Source organism: Solanum verrucosum, unplaced genomic scaffold (genome assembly GCF_900185275.1).
Source record: "Solanum verrucosum unplaced genomic scaffold, falcon-dt-bn FXZP01001278.1, whole genome shotgun sequence".
Taxonomy (NCBI): domain Eukaryota; kingdom Viridiplantae; phylum Streptophyta; class Magnoliopsida; order Solanales; family Solanaceae; genus Solanum; species Solanum verrucosum.
Genome location: NW_026020317.1, coordinates 293,505 through 308,237, shown reverse-complemented (window position 1 = coordinate 308,237; position 14,733 = coordinate 293,505). Strand labels below are relative to the sequence as shown.

The following is a 14,733-nucleotide window of genomic DNA, read 5'->3' as shown; positions in this document are numbered from 1 at the left end:
GCGGTAAGGTGAATTTCAACATCAAGTACCCATGACAAATAGATCTTTCCAGAAATGTCAAGTGCCACAAATTCAAGTTTTGACAAATTCGACATGATGAAAACTATCATAAAATAATTGAGTTAATATTATGATGTTGGTTTCTTTATAATGAATGGTTAATTAATGTTCAAATGATAAAGTATAATATGATTATAAAATATATTAGATGTTATATGCATGCACATTGAATGTCTCAAAAACATATAAACTAATGACGCATTGAAACAGTAGATTTAATATGTAATTTTAATTGTTCTACAATATTTATTATTAGTTTCAACGCCAAATTTTTTGTAAGAGTTTCAAGTCATATTTAATACAATAATATTCTTCTTCATGACACACCAATATACTTATCATAATGTATGAAAATACTTACGACTTATTTTAACTAGCATGCTATCATATTACTTAGTAATTAATTTAGAGTTATAAGTTAGTAGCATATAAATAACATAACAATATAAACCTGAAACGTATTGATTATTATGCCTAATAAAGTATCATAATAATAGTTAAATCAAGTTATATATGCAGTAATTAAATTATCGATCAAAGATTTATGCAAGTCCTATTAGAGGGTTATAAACATATAATTGTATACCCGACTCTAAATGAAAATTGATTAACTTTTAGGAAAAAAAACAAAATCTCAAATTAAGTATGTCTCAATTGGTTAGAGACTCGTGTTGATAACGTATTGTAAAATAAGAGCAAAATATAATAATACTAAACAATATAGGGAGACAAATGGTGATGAAAAGCATAAATCTCTTCAAGTGTGTATGAAGACTACCCTTTTATAGAATGTTCAAACCATCCTTTACAACATTTGACAATACGTTACTATAATATTAATTAATACAATAAATGAATACATTATGTTAGGATAGATTAAGAGAAACATCCACACAATTAAGTGAATTTGTAACAATTATAATTCTTTTAAATTTCTAGCCTAATTCTGACCAAATTTTCTTGTCATTTAGCATTACCCTCGATTAATATCAAACAGACAAAGTAATATAGAGATCAAACTACAATGAATGGGGAACCTAAAGATGAGGAAACCTATGACAGTCTTCATAAAAAGCTGAAACATGCGAAAATCTATTACATTGATTTCCTAAAGGAAACTTTTCCTTTTCTCCTTTTTCTTTCACTTCTTATACTGATCGGTACACTCTCCGTTTCAAAACAAATATATCCATGAATTGTTTTAAATGGTAAGCAGATACTTTCCGTCATATTTTTTGGATATTAATGCTCTGTTATTTAAAAACTAAAGCATATATACTCTTTATACTAACAAACATATATGTGTCATAATCTTATCCACCGATTCAATATTTATTAAATATCGGATCGACGGATAAAATTATGCCACGTGTCCCTATTTAGTCTTTCGTTAAAGTGAAGGGCATATATGCTCTAGTTTTTGGACGGCAGGGGCATCAGTGTCCCAAAAATATGACGAAGGGTATCTACATACCATTTACGTTAGTTCGAAGTATATTTATCCTTTTTCCCTATTTTCAATTCTCAAATAATAATTTTTTATTTCTCTAAATTATGGATAAATTATTATTTTGATATTTATTATAATTGACTTTTACTTTCTAATTAACTAAAATCTACTTATGTTTTAGTCCACTTATGTGAAAAAGAAAATGTTATATGTAGATTATTTCCTTCATTATGATGTAACAATAGAAGTTAAACATAATACATAAATAATTAAATAACGAATCTATTAATAGTTCAAGAAATTTGTAATCATTCATAAACAAACGAATTAAACATGCATACTTTAAATTTTTCTTATTTTTATTTGGAATTTGATATTCATATTAAATCCAATTAATTTAAATTTGTGTCAATAGGACCCATTCGAAAATTTGAACTTGAACTTCTAATTAAGCGAGGAGTAATCTCATCCACCGCACGGTATCGTGTTGTTTTAAATAATTAAAAGTGAGAGTGTAGTTAAAAAGTTATTTGGAAGGTCATGACTCATGAGTTAAGTGGTGTCTATTGGACATTGGCAAATGAGAAAAGTGTATCTATTTCTGTTTTTGCCCTTTCCACCAGTCAGTCTCTGACTCCTTTCTCCTTAATTGTTACTTTTTGGATAATCATAAAACATAGTTAACTTTTATGTATGTTTCATTCTACTTTTACTCTTTCACATGTCTCCACTTCTACAAAATTGACAATCCATTTATGTAGACATTTCTACCCTCCATTTCTTTTCTTTTTTTTAAATAATAATAATATGTTACTTAATTGGATTATAGTTTAATACTCCCTCCGTTTCAAAAAGAATGATCTCCTTTTCTTTTTAGTCCGTTTAAAAAAGAATAACCTCTTTTCTTTTTTGGTAACATTTTAATTTCAGCTTTCCACGTGGCATGTTTAAAGCCACAAGATTGAAGGACAATTTAGTACATTTGACATAACTTTAATTTAGGATCACAAGATTCAAAAGTCTTCTTTATTTTCTAAAACTTTGTGCCAAGTCAAACCAGGTCACTCTTTGTGAAACAGAGGGAGTAATACTTTATACTATATTATGATTCATTTAAAAATAGTGTTCCAAAAAATGAAAAAAAAGAAGAAATATATAAGTGAGAGATATCTTATGATAAAAATGTCTTGAAGATATGTGTTATGTATTCATTAGATACCCCCACACATATATATATGGTAGGCATATTTTTTTATGGATAGAAAAATTGTTTTTCCTATCTTTTGATCGTGTATTGCCACTTAGGTAGCGTTTGATTTAAAAATTTATAAAGGAAAAAAATGGAATTATAATAACCATTATTTCAACTAATTTCTTATTGGGAAAAAAATAAAAAGGATTTTTAAAATGTTACATTATTCAAGATTTGTAACAATATGACTTTTGTTGTATAGTAATAGCCATTACCTTGGACACCATGAAGATTGTCTAGTGGCCTAACTCTATGTTAAGTCCTTCTCCACAAATATGACAAATGCCCATCTTTTATCGTATGATCATTCATATTCCCAGATGTTTGTTTTTTTATTTATTTTATCTTTTTACATATTGAGTGGTATTATATATTATATTTATCTTTAAATTTCACGCATAAATTCAATTATGCCTTTTTTAAAAAAAAAACATTAACATTTCTCTATCATATTTTCTATGAGATTCAATACCAATGTTATTGAGTTATATATTTAATAATGATAGCTTATACCCTTAAAAAGTTTCTACTCCAAAATATTTTTTCTATGTAGAATTTTAGGACTATGCATTTCTAAACAGGCTTATTAGATAGTCATTTGTAAATATATTCTAATTGTTGCATGTTTTTAAAACTTTCCCATAATATTCGGAAGTTAATTTAATTTTTGACACCATTAAAAAAAGTTATACAAATATAGATATTCGTCATAATTTCTCTTTCTCTAATGCTAGGTGTTTTGTCAGAATTTGATTATCTTACTTATTGCTTTACAATCTAGATTATTTTTAGCAAAAGATCATATTTGTGCAAATCATCCATTTTTCTTATTAACCAAGACAAACAAGCTCTAAGACAAGGGGTGTGTTTGATATGAAAGAAAACATTTTTAGAGTTTTTCCATGTTTGATTAGTAAGAATATTTTGAAAATTTTCATTTTTTTAGGAAAACAAAATCATTAAAAATGAGGAAAATAATGCTCCTAATAGAATTAGGAAAACAAATTTCATAAGTAGTTTTTAAATTTATTGTCACCTTCCGACCTACTCAACGTCCCAAACTAGCCCCATTTCTTGACCATTCAACCCCCGAACTCCCACTCGCCACCCAATACTACCCTCATATAATACTTAGTCAGCTTACATATAAACACTCTTGTGATATTGTTTCTTTTACTTATCTATCAAATACTAAAAAAAAATAAGGGATAAGGGTCTGAAAAATACCTCAACTTTGGTCGAATTTACTGTTGCGATACTAAACTTTCATGAGGACTATTTATAATTTTGCATTATTTTTTATGTCCACGTGGGCAAATATATATGTTTAAAATACGGTATTAAATAGTATAGGAAGGTAATAGGTCCTTATGAAAGTTTAGTATCGCAACAACAAATTCGACCAAAGTTGAGGTATTTTTCAAACCCTTATCCCAAAAAATAAGTAAGACACTTACTTACCTCCCAAAAAAATATTTTCTGTCATACCAAACACATCCAGATTTGTGAAAATGAAGTGGGCTTGATCCATGTAACGAAAAATAGCCCATTTATGCCTTACTAAAAATACTCTTACCAACCCAACAGTTAAGCTTCCAAATCAAGAACGAACAACAATTTCTGTAAATCACCTGTTCCATCAATGGCGTTTCCTCTCCATTACGTATGTCTTCTTCCTTCTATTATGTTTTCTAGTTTCATTTCTCCTAATTTTTTTTAAAAAAAAATCAATGGTGTTCAATTCTCACAAGATCTAATTTCTATTGATTAATCGATCACAATGCCCAATTCTTGAAATTTTTCTGTTCAGTCGTTTTATGTATCATTAATTAGGATTTTACTGAAATGGGGTTGATTAATCTTCAAAAAGGAGTGGAAAAAATTGAATCTTGGGGAAGTTTAGCTGATCTAGCTCATCATTGCACGTTTCAGATCTCAATGTAGATATAGTAGCTTCTTTATATTGTAGTATTTATTATGACGTGTCATTTAGCTGATCAAATCTTTTTAGTTGATCAAATCTTGTGTTAGTTGATTTCACTATGAATTTGTGAAAACAAGTGTGAACTTGGTATAAATATATACTCCATGTATTTCGATTTGTTTGTCTTGCTTTCATTTTTCGTGGATATTTCAAAAAGAATGCATCTTTCCTTTTCTGACAGCTCTTTAATTTTCAACTTTACACGTAACATGTTTAAGACCGAGATTAAATGATATTTTGGTAGTTCTTTGATTTCTTGAACTCCATGTTAAGTCAAAACCAGGCAACAAACACATTGAAACAGGCGGAGTATGTTCAAGTAGAAAAGTAGGGGGTGCAGCTGCCCTATGTTAACTTGGATCTGTCACTGTAATTTAGTTTACTAGAAATGCGTGCTGAAAAGAATGTAAATTGATGAAGTTGGAATGTGAGTAAAATGGGTGAATGATTACTCATGGTAGAATGATCATATTATTGTGTGTAGGGTTCTTGCCCTGTGGTAAAGAATATACTTCTTTTGGATTCCGAAGGAAAACGTGTAGCGGTAAAATACTACTGTGATGACTGGCCAACATACAGCGCCAAGCTTGCATTTGAGAAGTCAATTTTTACCAAGACTCAAAAGACAAATGCTCGAACTGAAGGTATTGTTCACCCTTTTAGTTTCTTTTTGATTTTTATGGCTGTGTGTTTTATATGCTTCTGGAAAGTCATTGCTTTTGTTCTATTATCAAGTGATCTCGTGCTCGAATTGTATTAACCTAAACTCTTTTTAATCATGGACGAGGTTTTAAGTTAACTGGATATTTTTTTCGCAGTGTTTTTTTAGTTACTTTGTAAATAAGGAATAAAACTGTTCTTCATATTTATTCGTGTACAGTGGATCTCATTTTTATAGGATTCCCTACTTCTTATCCTTTTTCCGTACTTTTAATTGATCTGCAGCTGAGATAGCAATGTTTGACAGTAACATCATCGTTTATAAGTTTGTTCAAGATCTTCACTTCTTTGTGACGGGAGGTGATGATGAAAATGAACTAATTCTAGCCACTGTTCTCCAGGGCTTCTATGATGCAGTTACCCTTTTACTCAGGTACCCATAAGCCAAATCTTTATTCATGTATTTTGATCTCTTCATAAATTGTGTACATGCTGTCTAACCGATTATGCATTGTTGCAGGAGTAATGTTGAACAGAGGGAGGCTCTTGAAAACTTGGATTTGATTCTTCTGTGCTTGGATGAGATTGTGGATGGAGGGTAAGCTACGCACTTCTCTAATGGTGTAGTAACAGCGTGTTACAGTTTTTTTCTTTCAATAGTGTTTCGTTTTTCCAATTTTTGCTATTTTTCACAAGTACTGTCATCCTGCTGTAGAAACTCTAATTACATGTCATCCTTTAGCAATTCACTTGAGCAATTTTCTTGTCATCTCGTGCTGCTTAAGCATTGCATCCTCTGGGAATAAGTCATTGCTTCAAAAGTTGTGTTGCTGTATCTAGGATTGGGTTGAACAACCAGTACAATAGACTAGTGATAACTAGCTTCCATACTTTAGAATTTGTGTGGAAATGATTCCCTACTTCAGCAGTAATTTGTTCCGTGAGGTTACTTTTAAACTTTTGAGGCTACCTACCATACTCTTGTTCAACACCCCTTCTTTCATGGCTCTGCTGGGATGCTGATCACCAAGAAGGTCTTCTGTTGGATACTAGATGATGGTTAATGGTTCAAAATATGTATATTAGCCAGTGGAAGACAGTGTTCTCGCAATATCCTGTGCTTTGGAGAAACTAAAAATACATGTCAGAATTCTAGTTAAAGCATTTAGGGTCGTCAATGATCCTCTGCCTGATGAGAAATTTTCCTGTAGTATTTTTGATAGAGGTGCAGTTCTCTTGTTAGATTTGTATATGTGAATAATTAACATTTCGTTTTTCTAAAAAATGCATATTCTATGAATTCTGTAAAGCTACTACCTCTTTTTCACCGAAAATCTCTTAGCTTGGGGTAAACTTTTACCTGAAAATTTTTGAATATTTTGGCAGGATGATTCTTGAAACAGATGGTAGTGTCATTGCCGGTAAAGTTGCCAGTCATAATATGGATGACGGGTCACCCATTTCCGAGCAGGTAAACAATACTTCCTTAATATTTTCTGAATCATATTTTAGACAGTATTCAACCTTTAGGAAAGATGAAGGTTTCTTGCTAGTTGGGCAATGGTTCAAATCATCTGATTCACTGTGCTTAGCTAGAACGTCTTGGGGGCCAACATTTTCGAAAGGGTTGTTTTAGAACTTTCCGAAATCATGCCAACTTTATGAGTCGTATTCATAACTCTAAGCACTAGAATAAAGAAAAGTGAGATAGTTCTTTAGGTTATATTCATTCAATCAATCAACTATGCCTTAGTCTGGAACTTAGATTGTATTTTGTCATCAAATCTTTATAGGAAGAGTTATCAAACTTGATTAAACGAATTCCGATGCAATGTTTTCTTCATTTTGAATTGGTAACTTTGTAGCTAAACCTGCATTTTGGTGTGTTAAATATATTTTCAGACAATCAGTCAAGCTTTGGCAACGGCTCGTGAACATTTGACAAGATCACTTCTCAGATGAAGCATCTCAACGCTTGTGAAAAGAGATGAATCGAGCTTCATTCTTCAGATGTATCGTCCCCAAATCATTTTAGATGTTTTTTCCTTAGGATGGAAATGCTGTCCATCCTTGATCAAGTCTTTTCGCGTTATTAATTCATAGAATGTCCTCTTTCTGTTAATTTTAATTCTTTGACTCCAAACATTGTTTAGCCATTACACAAGTTGGATTTTACAAGTATATTACACATTGACTTTGTTATAGAGGTTTTGACAATTCAATACATTTTTGTGCTTGTTACTGTGTTACTGAGGATTTCTTTTTCCGCGTCTTTGTTCTTGTGATAGATAGAACATGCTATCTAACGCAAGCAGATGAATCGTCTTGTGTAACACGAGCAGGTTACGATGAATCCAGAAGTTAGATGACAAGAAAGTTCTTAGTATTTGTTGATGTAATCTGAATTCTGTGAACTCATCACTCTTCTTATAGCAGAAACAGGCTCATGAGCCACTGAGTGATATTTGGTTCAGTATATATGTACTCGGGCCTTGTGCACACCGCCCGTCACACCCTGAGGTATTGGTCCACCTGAACCATCGGACCAATGATCAGCCATGACTGATCATTTTGGTAGTCTTATCAGTGCCTTTCCATTTTCTCGATAATTTAAATCATATTGAAGAAAAAAGATGTGGATAGTGTCAACTGTCAAGTTCCTCAAACTTCAAAAGATCTTTCGGTCAAACTTTATATTTGTGGTTAAAAATTCACTTAATATGTATAAATAACTTATTAAGAATCCAGTAAATTGCATATTTTAGTATTCAGAACTCATAAACTAAAAATTCCTAACTCCGTCTGTAATGAGTAGCGTATATTCTATTTTCCATGTTAAGTTCTTTCTTTTCTAACAAACTTTAATAGCATTCGAGAGTCAAACAAACTTTTTTTATGCAAATTTTTCATATGTATTTTAAATATCTTCGATTGTTATTTATCGTGACTTATTCTATTTTTAAAAAGAAAAATAAAAAAATCTCTGAATTCAAATTTGACTTTCAAGATTTGAATTATACCATATAAATTGGTAAATAAACATTCTCATTTTAATTTATGACTTGACCATAATAAACTAGTATAGTTTGATGTAAACATCACGTGCAAAAAAGTTTACGTAGGGTCCAAGTAGGAACGATTTAGGGTTCCAATAAATTTATAATTCAGATTTAGTAAGGCATGAAGCTGGAATAGCTCAGTTGGTTAGAGCGTGTGGCTGTTAACCACAAGGTCGGAGGTTCAAGCCCTCCTTCTAGCGCTTTTCATTTCTTTTTTGCTTTCATTCTATCTAGCCTTGACTAATGTCTTGGCGTGTTCGGTATGAAAGAAAAATGATTTTCTAGAAATATTCACTTTTTAGATTTTGTATGTTTCGAACTTCGATAAAATTGTCTAAGCTTAGTAGTAGAGTGCGTGACTTTTAACAACATAGTCATGGATTTGTGATTCGATTCTATCAGTGGCTAATCCATAATTTTCACTGTGTGGATTTAAGATATAAAAAATAAATATACAAAGAAGTAAACAAAACAAATTTTGATTAGTTAACATAGACTATTACAATTCTATTTTACGAGTTTTCATTTCTTAAAACCTATTCATAATACTCTCATAAGAAATAGTATTAAATATTCTTTTCTCCACATAAGGCACCATACAACAACTCATGAAATCATCATCCATTCACAATTCACTCTTGATCAACTTCATTATCGAGAAAGCTCTTTCAACTATAGCAGTAAAAGTCGACATGAGCAACACAAATTTTACAAGGAGAAACACAAGAGGATAATTAAATGCTTCTTTGTCTTATCTAGCTTTTAAGAAAGATCACCAATCCCATATTGGAGAACCTTTTATCTATATCAGGGACATCAACAATATAAGTCTTTGACTGATTCCTTAGAGTAACCATTAGATTTTCACCAAAATCATCAGAATATAATTAAGTCATTCTCAACATTTTCTTGATGTCAAAACTAGAAGATGAGTCAACTGGACTCAAACAAGTAACTCCAATAAGCAAATCTTTTTTAACCTCATTGTTGACACCCAATTTTGGCCCTCCACAATTTAATTAATTTTCAAACTTCTTAGATTTCGAACAAATTGAAGTAATTATTTTGAAAAAAAAATCAAAATTACTTTTGAAATCATTTTCAAGGCAATTTTCCATTTTTACTATAAAATATATCTCTATATACTTAAATATATAGATTTATATAATTTTTCAATTTGAATAAATAGTTAGTAAAACGTTTTACCAAAAATAGAGTTAATTAAGTACGTATCGTATTTCCTTTAAAATTGATCACGATTTAATAAAGATCTTTCTCTTCGAAATAATTGCTTTGTTTTGTCAAAGTTAAGAAGCTTAAATAATTAATTAGATTCATAATTTATCTAGTTTCCATTTTATCAAAATTGAACTAAAACATGCCGATTTGATGAAATATAGAGACCAAGGGACCTGCTCCCTTTGATATCCAATTGGAACCTTAACTTGATGAGCCCAAAGCAATTATACCCAACCCAGCCCAATTCCTTTCATGCCAAAACAAACCCAATACCCATCAGATTACATACAATAACAATGGCATAATACATATATTGGACCTTAAACTTGGCTTCAAATTTTAACTTTGACCTCCAACTTTCAAAGTGCACAAATAGACATTTTAACTATCCAACCTTTTAATAAATAAACACGCGTGTCTTACCTGACAAAACGCGTGATGTGCACGTATTTTGCGCGAGTTAGGAGTAATTTTCAAGGCACACAACACTAAAAAAAAATGCTGAAATGACAACTCTACCCTTAATTAATTTTTTTTTTTAGTTCTAAAATGGACGTGTAAAGTGTTTAATTAGTTGGTAGCCATTGAGTGGCTCACTAATACACGTGGAAGCGTTTGCATTTCACGCTCTTTGCTCCAAAAATCGCGTGTTTATTTATTAAAAGGTTGGATAGTTAAAGTGCTTGTTTGTGCACTATGAAAGTTGGAGGTCAAAGTTGAAATTTGAAGCCAAGTTTAGGGTCCAATATATGTATTATGCCCAATAACAATACATCAGTACCAGTCGACCCCCATCACGTTTCAGCTTCACGCGAAGAAACCCGCGACAACAACGTCAATACACAGTGATCCCAGACGGCGTGAACATATGAAGCAAACGGCGTCAAATAGACGGAACAGTACGCCCTACGCGTACAGGCAGTACACAACTTTATTCTCGTCGTCTTCTTCCTTTCCCTTGACAAACAGTACGCCTAGTACTGTTCCAGCCTTTTCCAGCCGCGGAATCGTCCTTGCTCGCGCGGATTGACGCCACGTCGAGTTCAAGGACACCCAAGTGAATCGAGATCGTCCACCTCTATTTCAATCCGTTGAAATTGTGAGAATTCTAGTTTTTTTTTTTAGGGAATTAGAGTTGAAATTCAAATTCGTGGGCCTTGTTCCTATCCAACTTCTCAGCCCTTTTTCCAAAATTTCGAACCCTAGTTTTTCCTTATAAATATCCATGTTATTTCACTGAAAATGGGGGGGTCGTTCTTCACTGATATACAGAGAGATATAAGGTTTACAAAGAAATCGATTTAGATAGTCCAAAGCTTGAAGGTTTAATTTTTTTTTCACAAGGTTCTGTCCTTGAAGTCTTCATCCAAGCTTTCCGGAAAATCTCCTTTGGTAGTGGACGCTCGTTGTTTACCACTCGTCATTCCAATTCGCTGCCCAGAACCAGGTAAATTCTTTCTTAGCTTTGTTTGTGTTTAATTCCCAACTTGTCTTCTATTTATGTGTTCTTGGCTTTGTTTAGACTTTGGTTTGATATTTGAATAGCTAATAATGTTTCTCCTGTGCTTACTGTTTTATTGTTATAGTCGTAAATCTTCCTAACTTCTTTGGTGTTCTATTCGTGTTGCTCGTCTGAAATGATCGTGAAGATTAACGCTCACCTTGGTTCTAATCCTTACATTTTTTCCTTTAATGATAAGCATCCAATTTTGTGTTTATGCATCTAAGATGTTAAGCTTATTAGTTTGATTTCTCTGTTAAAAACTACTGTGCCCAACATATTCATTTATTTTCTAATATTTTCTTCTTTGACATTATACTGTACCCTTGCTCATGTTTCTTTATAGTTGATATTTGTTCAAGCTTAAATTTGCTAACAACATGTTTTAGTATGGTTTCGAGTACGTTTCAGTAACTGTCACTTTTTTTGAAAGAAAAAATGATGGTTCCTCAGCGTATCCTATTTTTAGTTTTTGGGTTAAAAAAATGTGTATTTATTTAGCTTAAAACTAATCTTGTTCTTGAACTATTACATTTGCAAGCTTGAATCTCTTGAACTCGTGGGTTGCTTAAGTTCTCTTTTTATATCCATTTAAGCTCCAGCTTCGTATTGCGCGTTTTAGTTTGATTTTCTTCTCATCTAAGTTGGGTAACCGTTGATTTGTTGTTTTAAGGTGAAACCTTGTTGGTGGTATGAACTTAAGATGCTTCTATCCAAATGATGAATGTTAAATAGGCTTGAGTCTATTTATGTGTTAGGATTAGCTGCTGATTCTCTCTTGTATTGATCATGGCTCGGCAATATTTCTTATCGTTAAATTAGTTTGGATTACCCCATTTGTCAGTATGCTTTAAGCAAAAATTAATGTCTCTTTTATACTCTTCAAGTAAATTCTCATAATCATGAAGATTGTTAGCATGTTCTTGCCTTCTTATTGACCTTTATCTGATTCAAATCCTCTTACTAGTTCATAGTAGGACTGATTTATAAATTTGTAATCGCTCTCAATGAAGTCGAGCTTGCTTTGTATTTGAGTTTGAGTATCCCTGTTTAAGTAGCTATTGCATTTATCATAGAATCTTTTATTTTGATGAGTGAATCATGAACTGGTGTTAGTTTGATTTCAAGAAGTCTTAAACCTTTAAGCGTTGCTTTAGAGATCCTTTAGATTGTTTTGACTGAAATTTCAGTCAGAAAGCTCCAAAATTTAGTTTTGTTTACCTTCTTTCCCCGATATTGATAGGTTTCTTCAACATGTTTAAATATGGCAGTCTCTGTTGTTTTGAATTGAATTCATACTAATGTCAGTTTGCTTTCCTAAACAGTGATAGATAATTATAGTTGATTGTTTAATAAAATTTCAGCAGAGATAAACATGTCATTAAGAGTGTCACACCCCAAATTCGGATGTGATGGCACGTGTCCATTTCCCACCCGACACGTCAGCCTAACCCAACCACAACGATAGAGAAGTAGAAATACGAGAATAAAAGATAATAAATAAGCGAAAGACTTTAATTAAGACTCCACACTACCCAAAATTTGGTTGTCACATGTACAAACCTCTAAATACAGAATTCGAATAAAAATATACAAGTCTCAGAGTATAGTTCTCGAATAGAACAAAACTGAAAGTAAAGATAACTCAAGGGCACGTCTGGAATGAACTGCTACCTCTCGAGTATGTCCCGAATCTCAATCTGCTAAAGAAAATACTAAGACGAATCTGAGAGAGCTGTCAACCTACACAATTGTGTAGAAGCAAGGGTGAGTACCGAAAACCACAGGTACTCGCAAGTAACTCTAAACTAAACAAAACTAGCAGCTACAAACAACTCTTTTCAATCTCAACCAAACCATCGAAACTTCAATCTAGCAGCAAACCAACCAACCTATACTAAACAGATCATATTCAACATCCAAAACCAATAGTATATCCTCATCAACCTCAGATCAACAAATAAGAACAAGTAGATCAAATTCCACATAAGAAGGGTAAATCGATATAATCCACACATCACAGACAAAGATAAGGCAAATGTGATGCAAAATGCAATAATGATGTCATGTAGTCATGATGCATGTCTGTCTACGATACACATCTGTTGACGTAATCAGTCCGCGCTGAATACTCAAATCAGAACCCATGGGGGCCACACATGGACCATGTATCACCGCCGGAACCAGATCCCATCAACATCCAAATCGCTAGCCGGAGCTAGTCCATCTCATATATCTCTAGCCGAAGCTAGTCTCAACTGTGTCTCATATCCATCCATCCTCATATCAGTGTCTCAGAACTCATGCAACAGATAGTTCACACATGGGATGAATAATGAATATGCACATGTCATCAATCACAATCATATCACGATCACATCATAGTATTACACATCATTTGTCTCAATCACAACCATATCACGACCACATCATAGTATTACACATCACCTGTCTCAATCACAATCATATCACGACCACATCATAGTATTACACATCACCTGTCTCAATCACAACCATATCACGACCACATCATAGTATTACACATCATCTGTCTCAATCACAACCATATCACAACAACATCATAGTATTACACATCACATGTCTCAATCACAACCATATCACGACCACATCATAGTATTACACATCATCTGTCTCAACATCAATGTCTGTATCAATCATAGCCTACTCATGCTCTTCTATCCCCTCAATATCAGTTATCACATGACTTATTCAACAAATTCAAGTCACATATAACACATTTAGCTCGTTTTATTCCCCATCTTTCATTTACAACAATTTCAATCAACAAATAAAACCCATCCTCAATCCCCATTACTCCCCAACACAATTAGGAAAGTAGTCATGCGTTGTCTAAGAGTTTTACAAAGTTTGGAAGCCACTTGCCTTAAAACGAACTCCAAAAGTTACTTGACTTGAGCCTTTCCTTTCCGAGTATAATCCGGATCACGATAATCTATTCAAACAATTAAGCACAATCACAATTCGAGTCCAATGACACCAAAATCAAGAAATTTAGGGAAAAAGGGCAAAACGGTCCAAAAGTCTCATACCGGAAAACGATACCCAAATCTGGAAATTTTCGATGTAAAATGATCCTTAAAGTATTTGGAAGCTAATGGTGAAAACCAATTTGAAAACGGAGTTGAAATCAATTCACAAACTCAATTTGAAGGAAAATTCACGTTCTTGAAGAAGCCTAAAATATTTGGATCCGAAATCCCGACTCGAAAATGAAATATCTCTTGAAAAACATCTTACCCATGCTTAGATAAGTTCAAATATGAAATTTCATCAAAAACGGAGTTAAGATCAACCTTGAAATTCTCAATTTATCAAACTTTAACTTTATCGGGAAAGTCCAAATTGTACGCGGTTAATATGATGAAAATAATCGATGAATCAATAATTTTATGTTAAAATCAGTTTACCCATAACATAAGGATCGTAAATATACCTTTTTCATCAAAAAGGGAGTCCAAATCGATAAAACCCCAATTTTTCCCAAGA

The 14,733-nt window shown here is 32.5% G+C and overlaps 1 protein-coding gene and 1 non-coding gene across 2 annotated transcripts; both read left to right on the top strand.

Moving 5' to 3' along the window:
- The first annotated feature begins 4,266 nt into the window (after positions 1 to 4,266).
- LOC125835244 (coatomer subunit zeta-1-like) lies at positions 4,267 to 7,651 on the top strand. The gene is made up of 6 exons (XM_049514373.1): positions 4,267 to 4,425; positions 5,231 to 5,390; positions 5,692 to 5,839; positions 5,927 to 6,004; positions 6,793 to 6,877; positions 7,309 to 7,651. Exons 1-6 carry the CDS (start codon positions 4,405 to 4,407, stop codon positions 7,366 to 7,368), a joined length of 552 nt encoding a protein of 183 aa, XP_049370330.1. The 5' UTR covers positions 4,267 to 4,404; the 3' UTR covers positions 7,369 to 7,651.
- Positions 7,652 to 8,591: 940 nt separating this feature from the next.
- On the top strand, positions 8,592 to 8,665 carry TRNAN-GUU (transfer RNA asparagine (anticodon GUU)). Its single transcript has one exon. It is a non-coding gene; the product is annotated as a tRNA-Asn (tRNA).
- Positions 8,666 to 14,733: the final 6,068 nt, after the last annotated feature.

What these genes read in the sequence shown, in the direction of transcription:
- LOC125835244 (XM_049514373.1), top strand. Translation starts at nt 4,405, where the DNA reads ATGGCGTTTCCTCTCCATTAC. An exon ending in GACAAATGCTCGAACTGAAG is followed by an intron (nt 5,391 to 5,691) that starts GTATTGTTCACC and finishes ATTGATCTGCAG; the next exon opens with CTGAGATAGCAATGTTTGAC. An exon ending in GCAGTTACCCTTTTACTCAG is followed by an intron (nt 5,840 to 5,926) that starts GTACCCATAAGC and finishes GCATTGTTGCAG; the next exon opens with GAGTAATGTTGAACAGAGGG.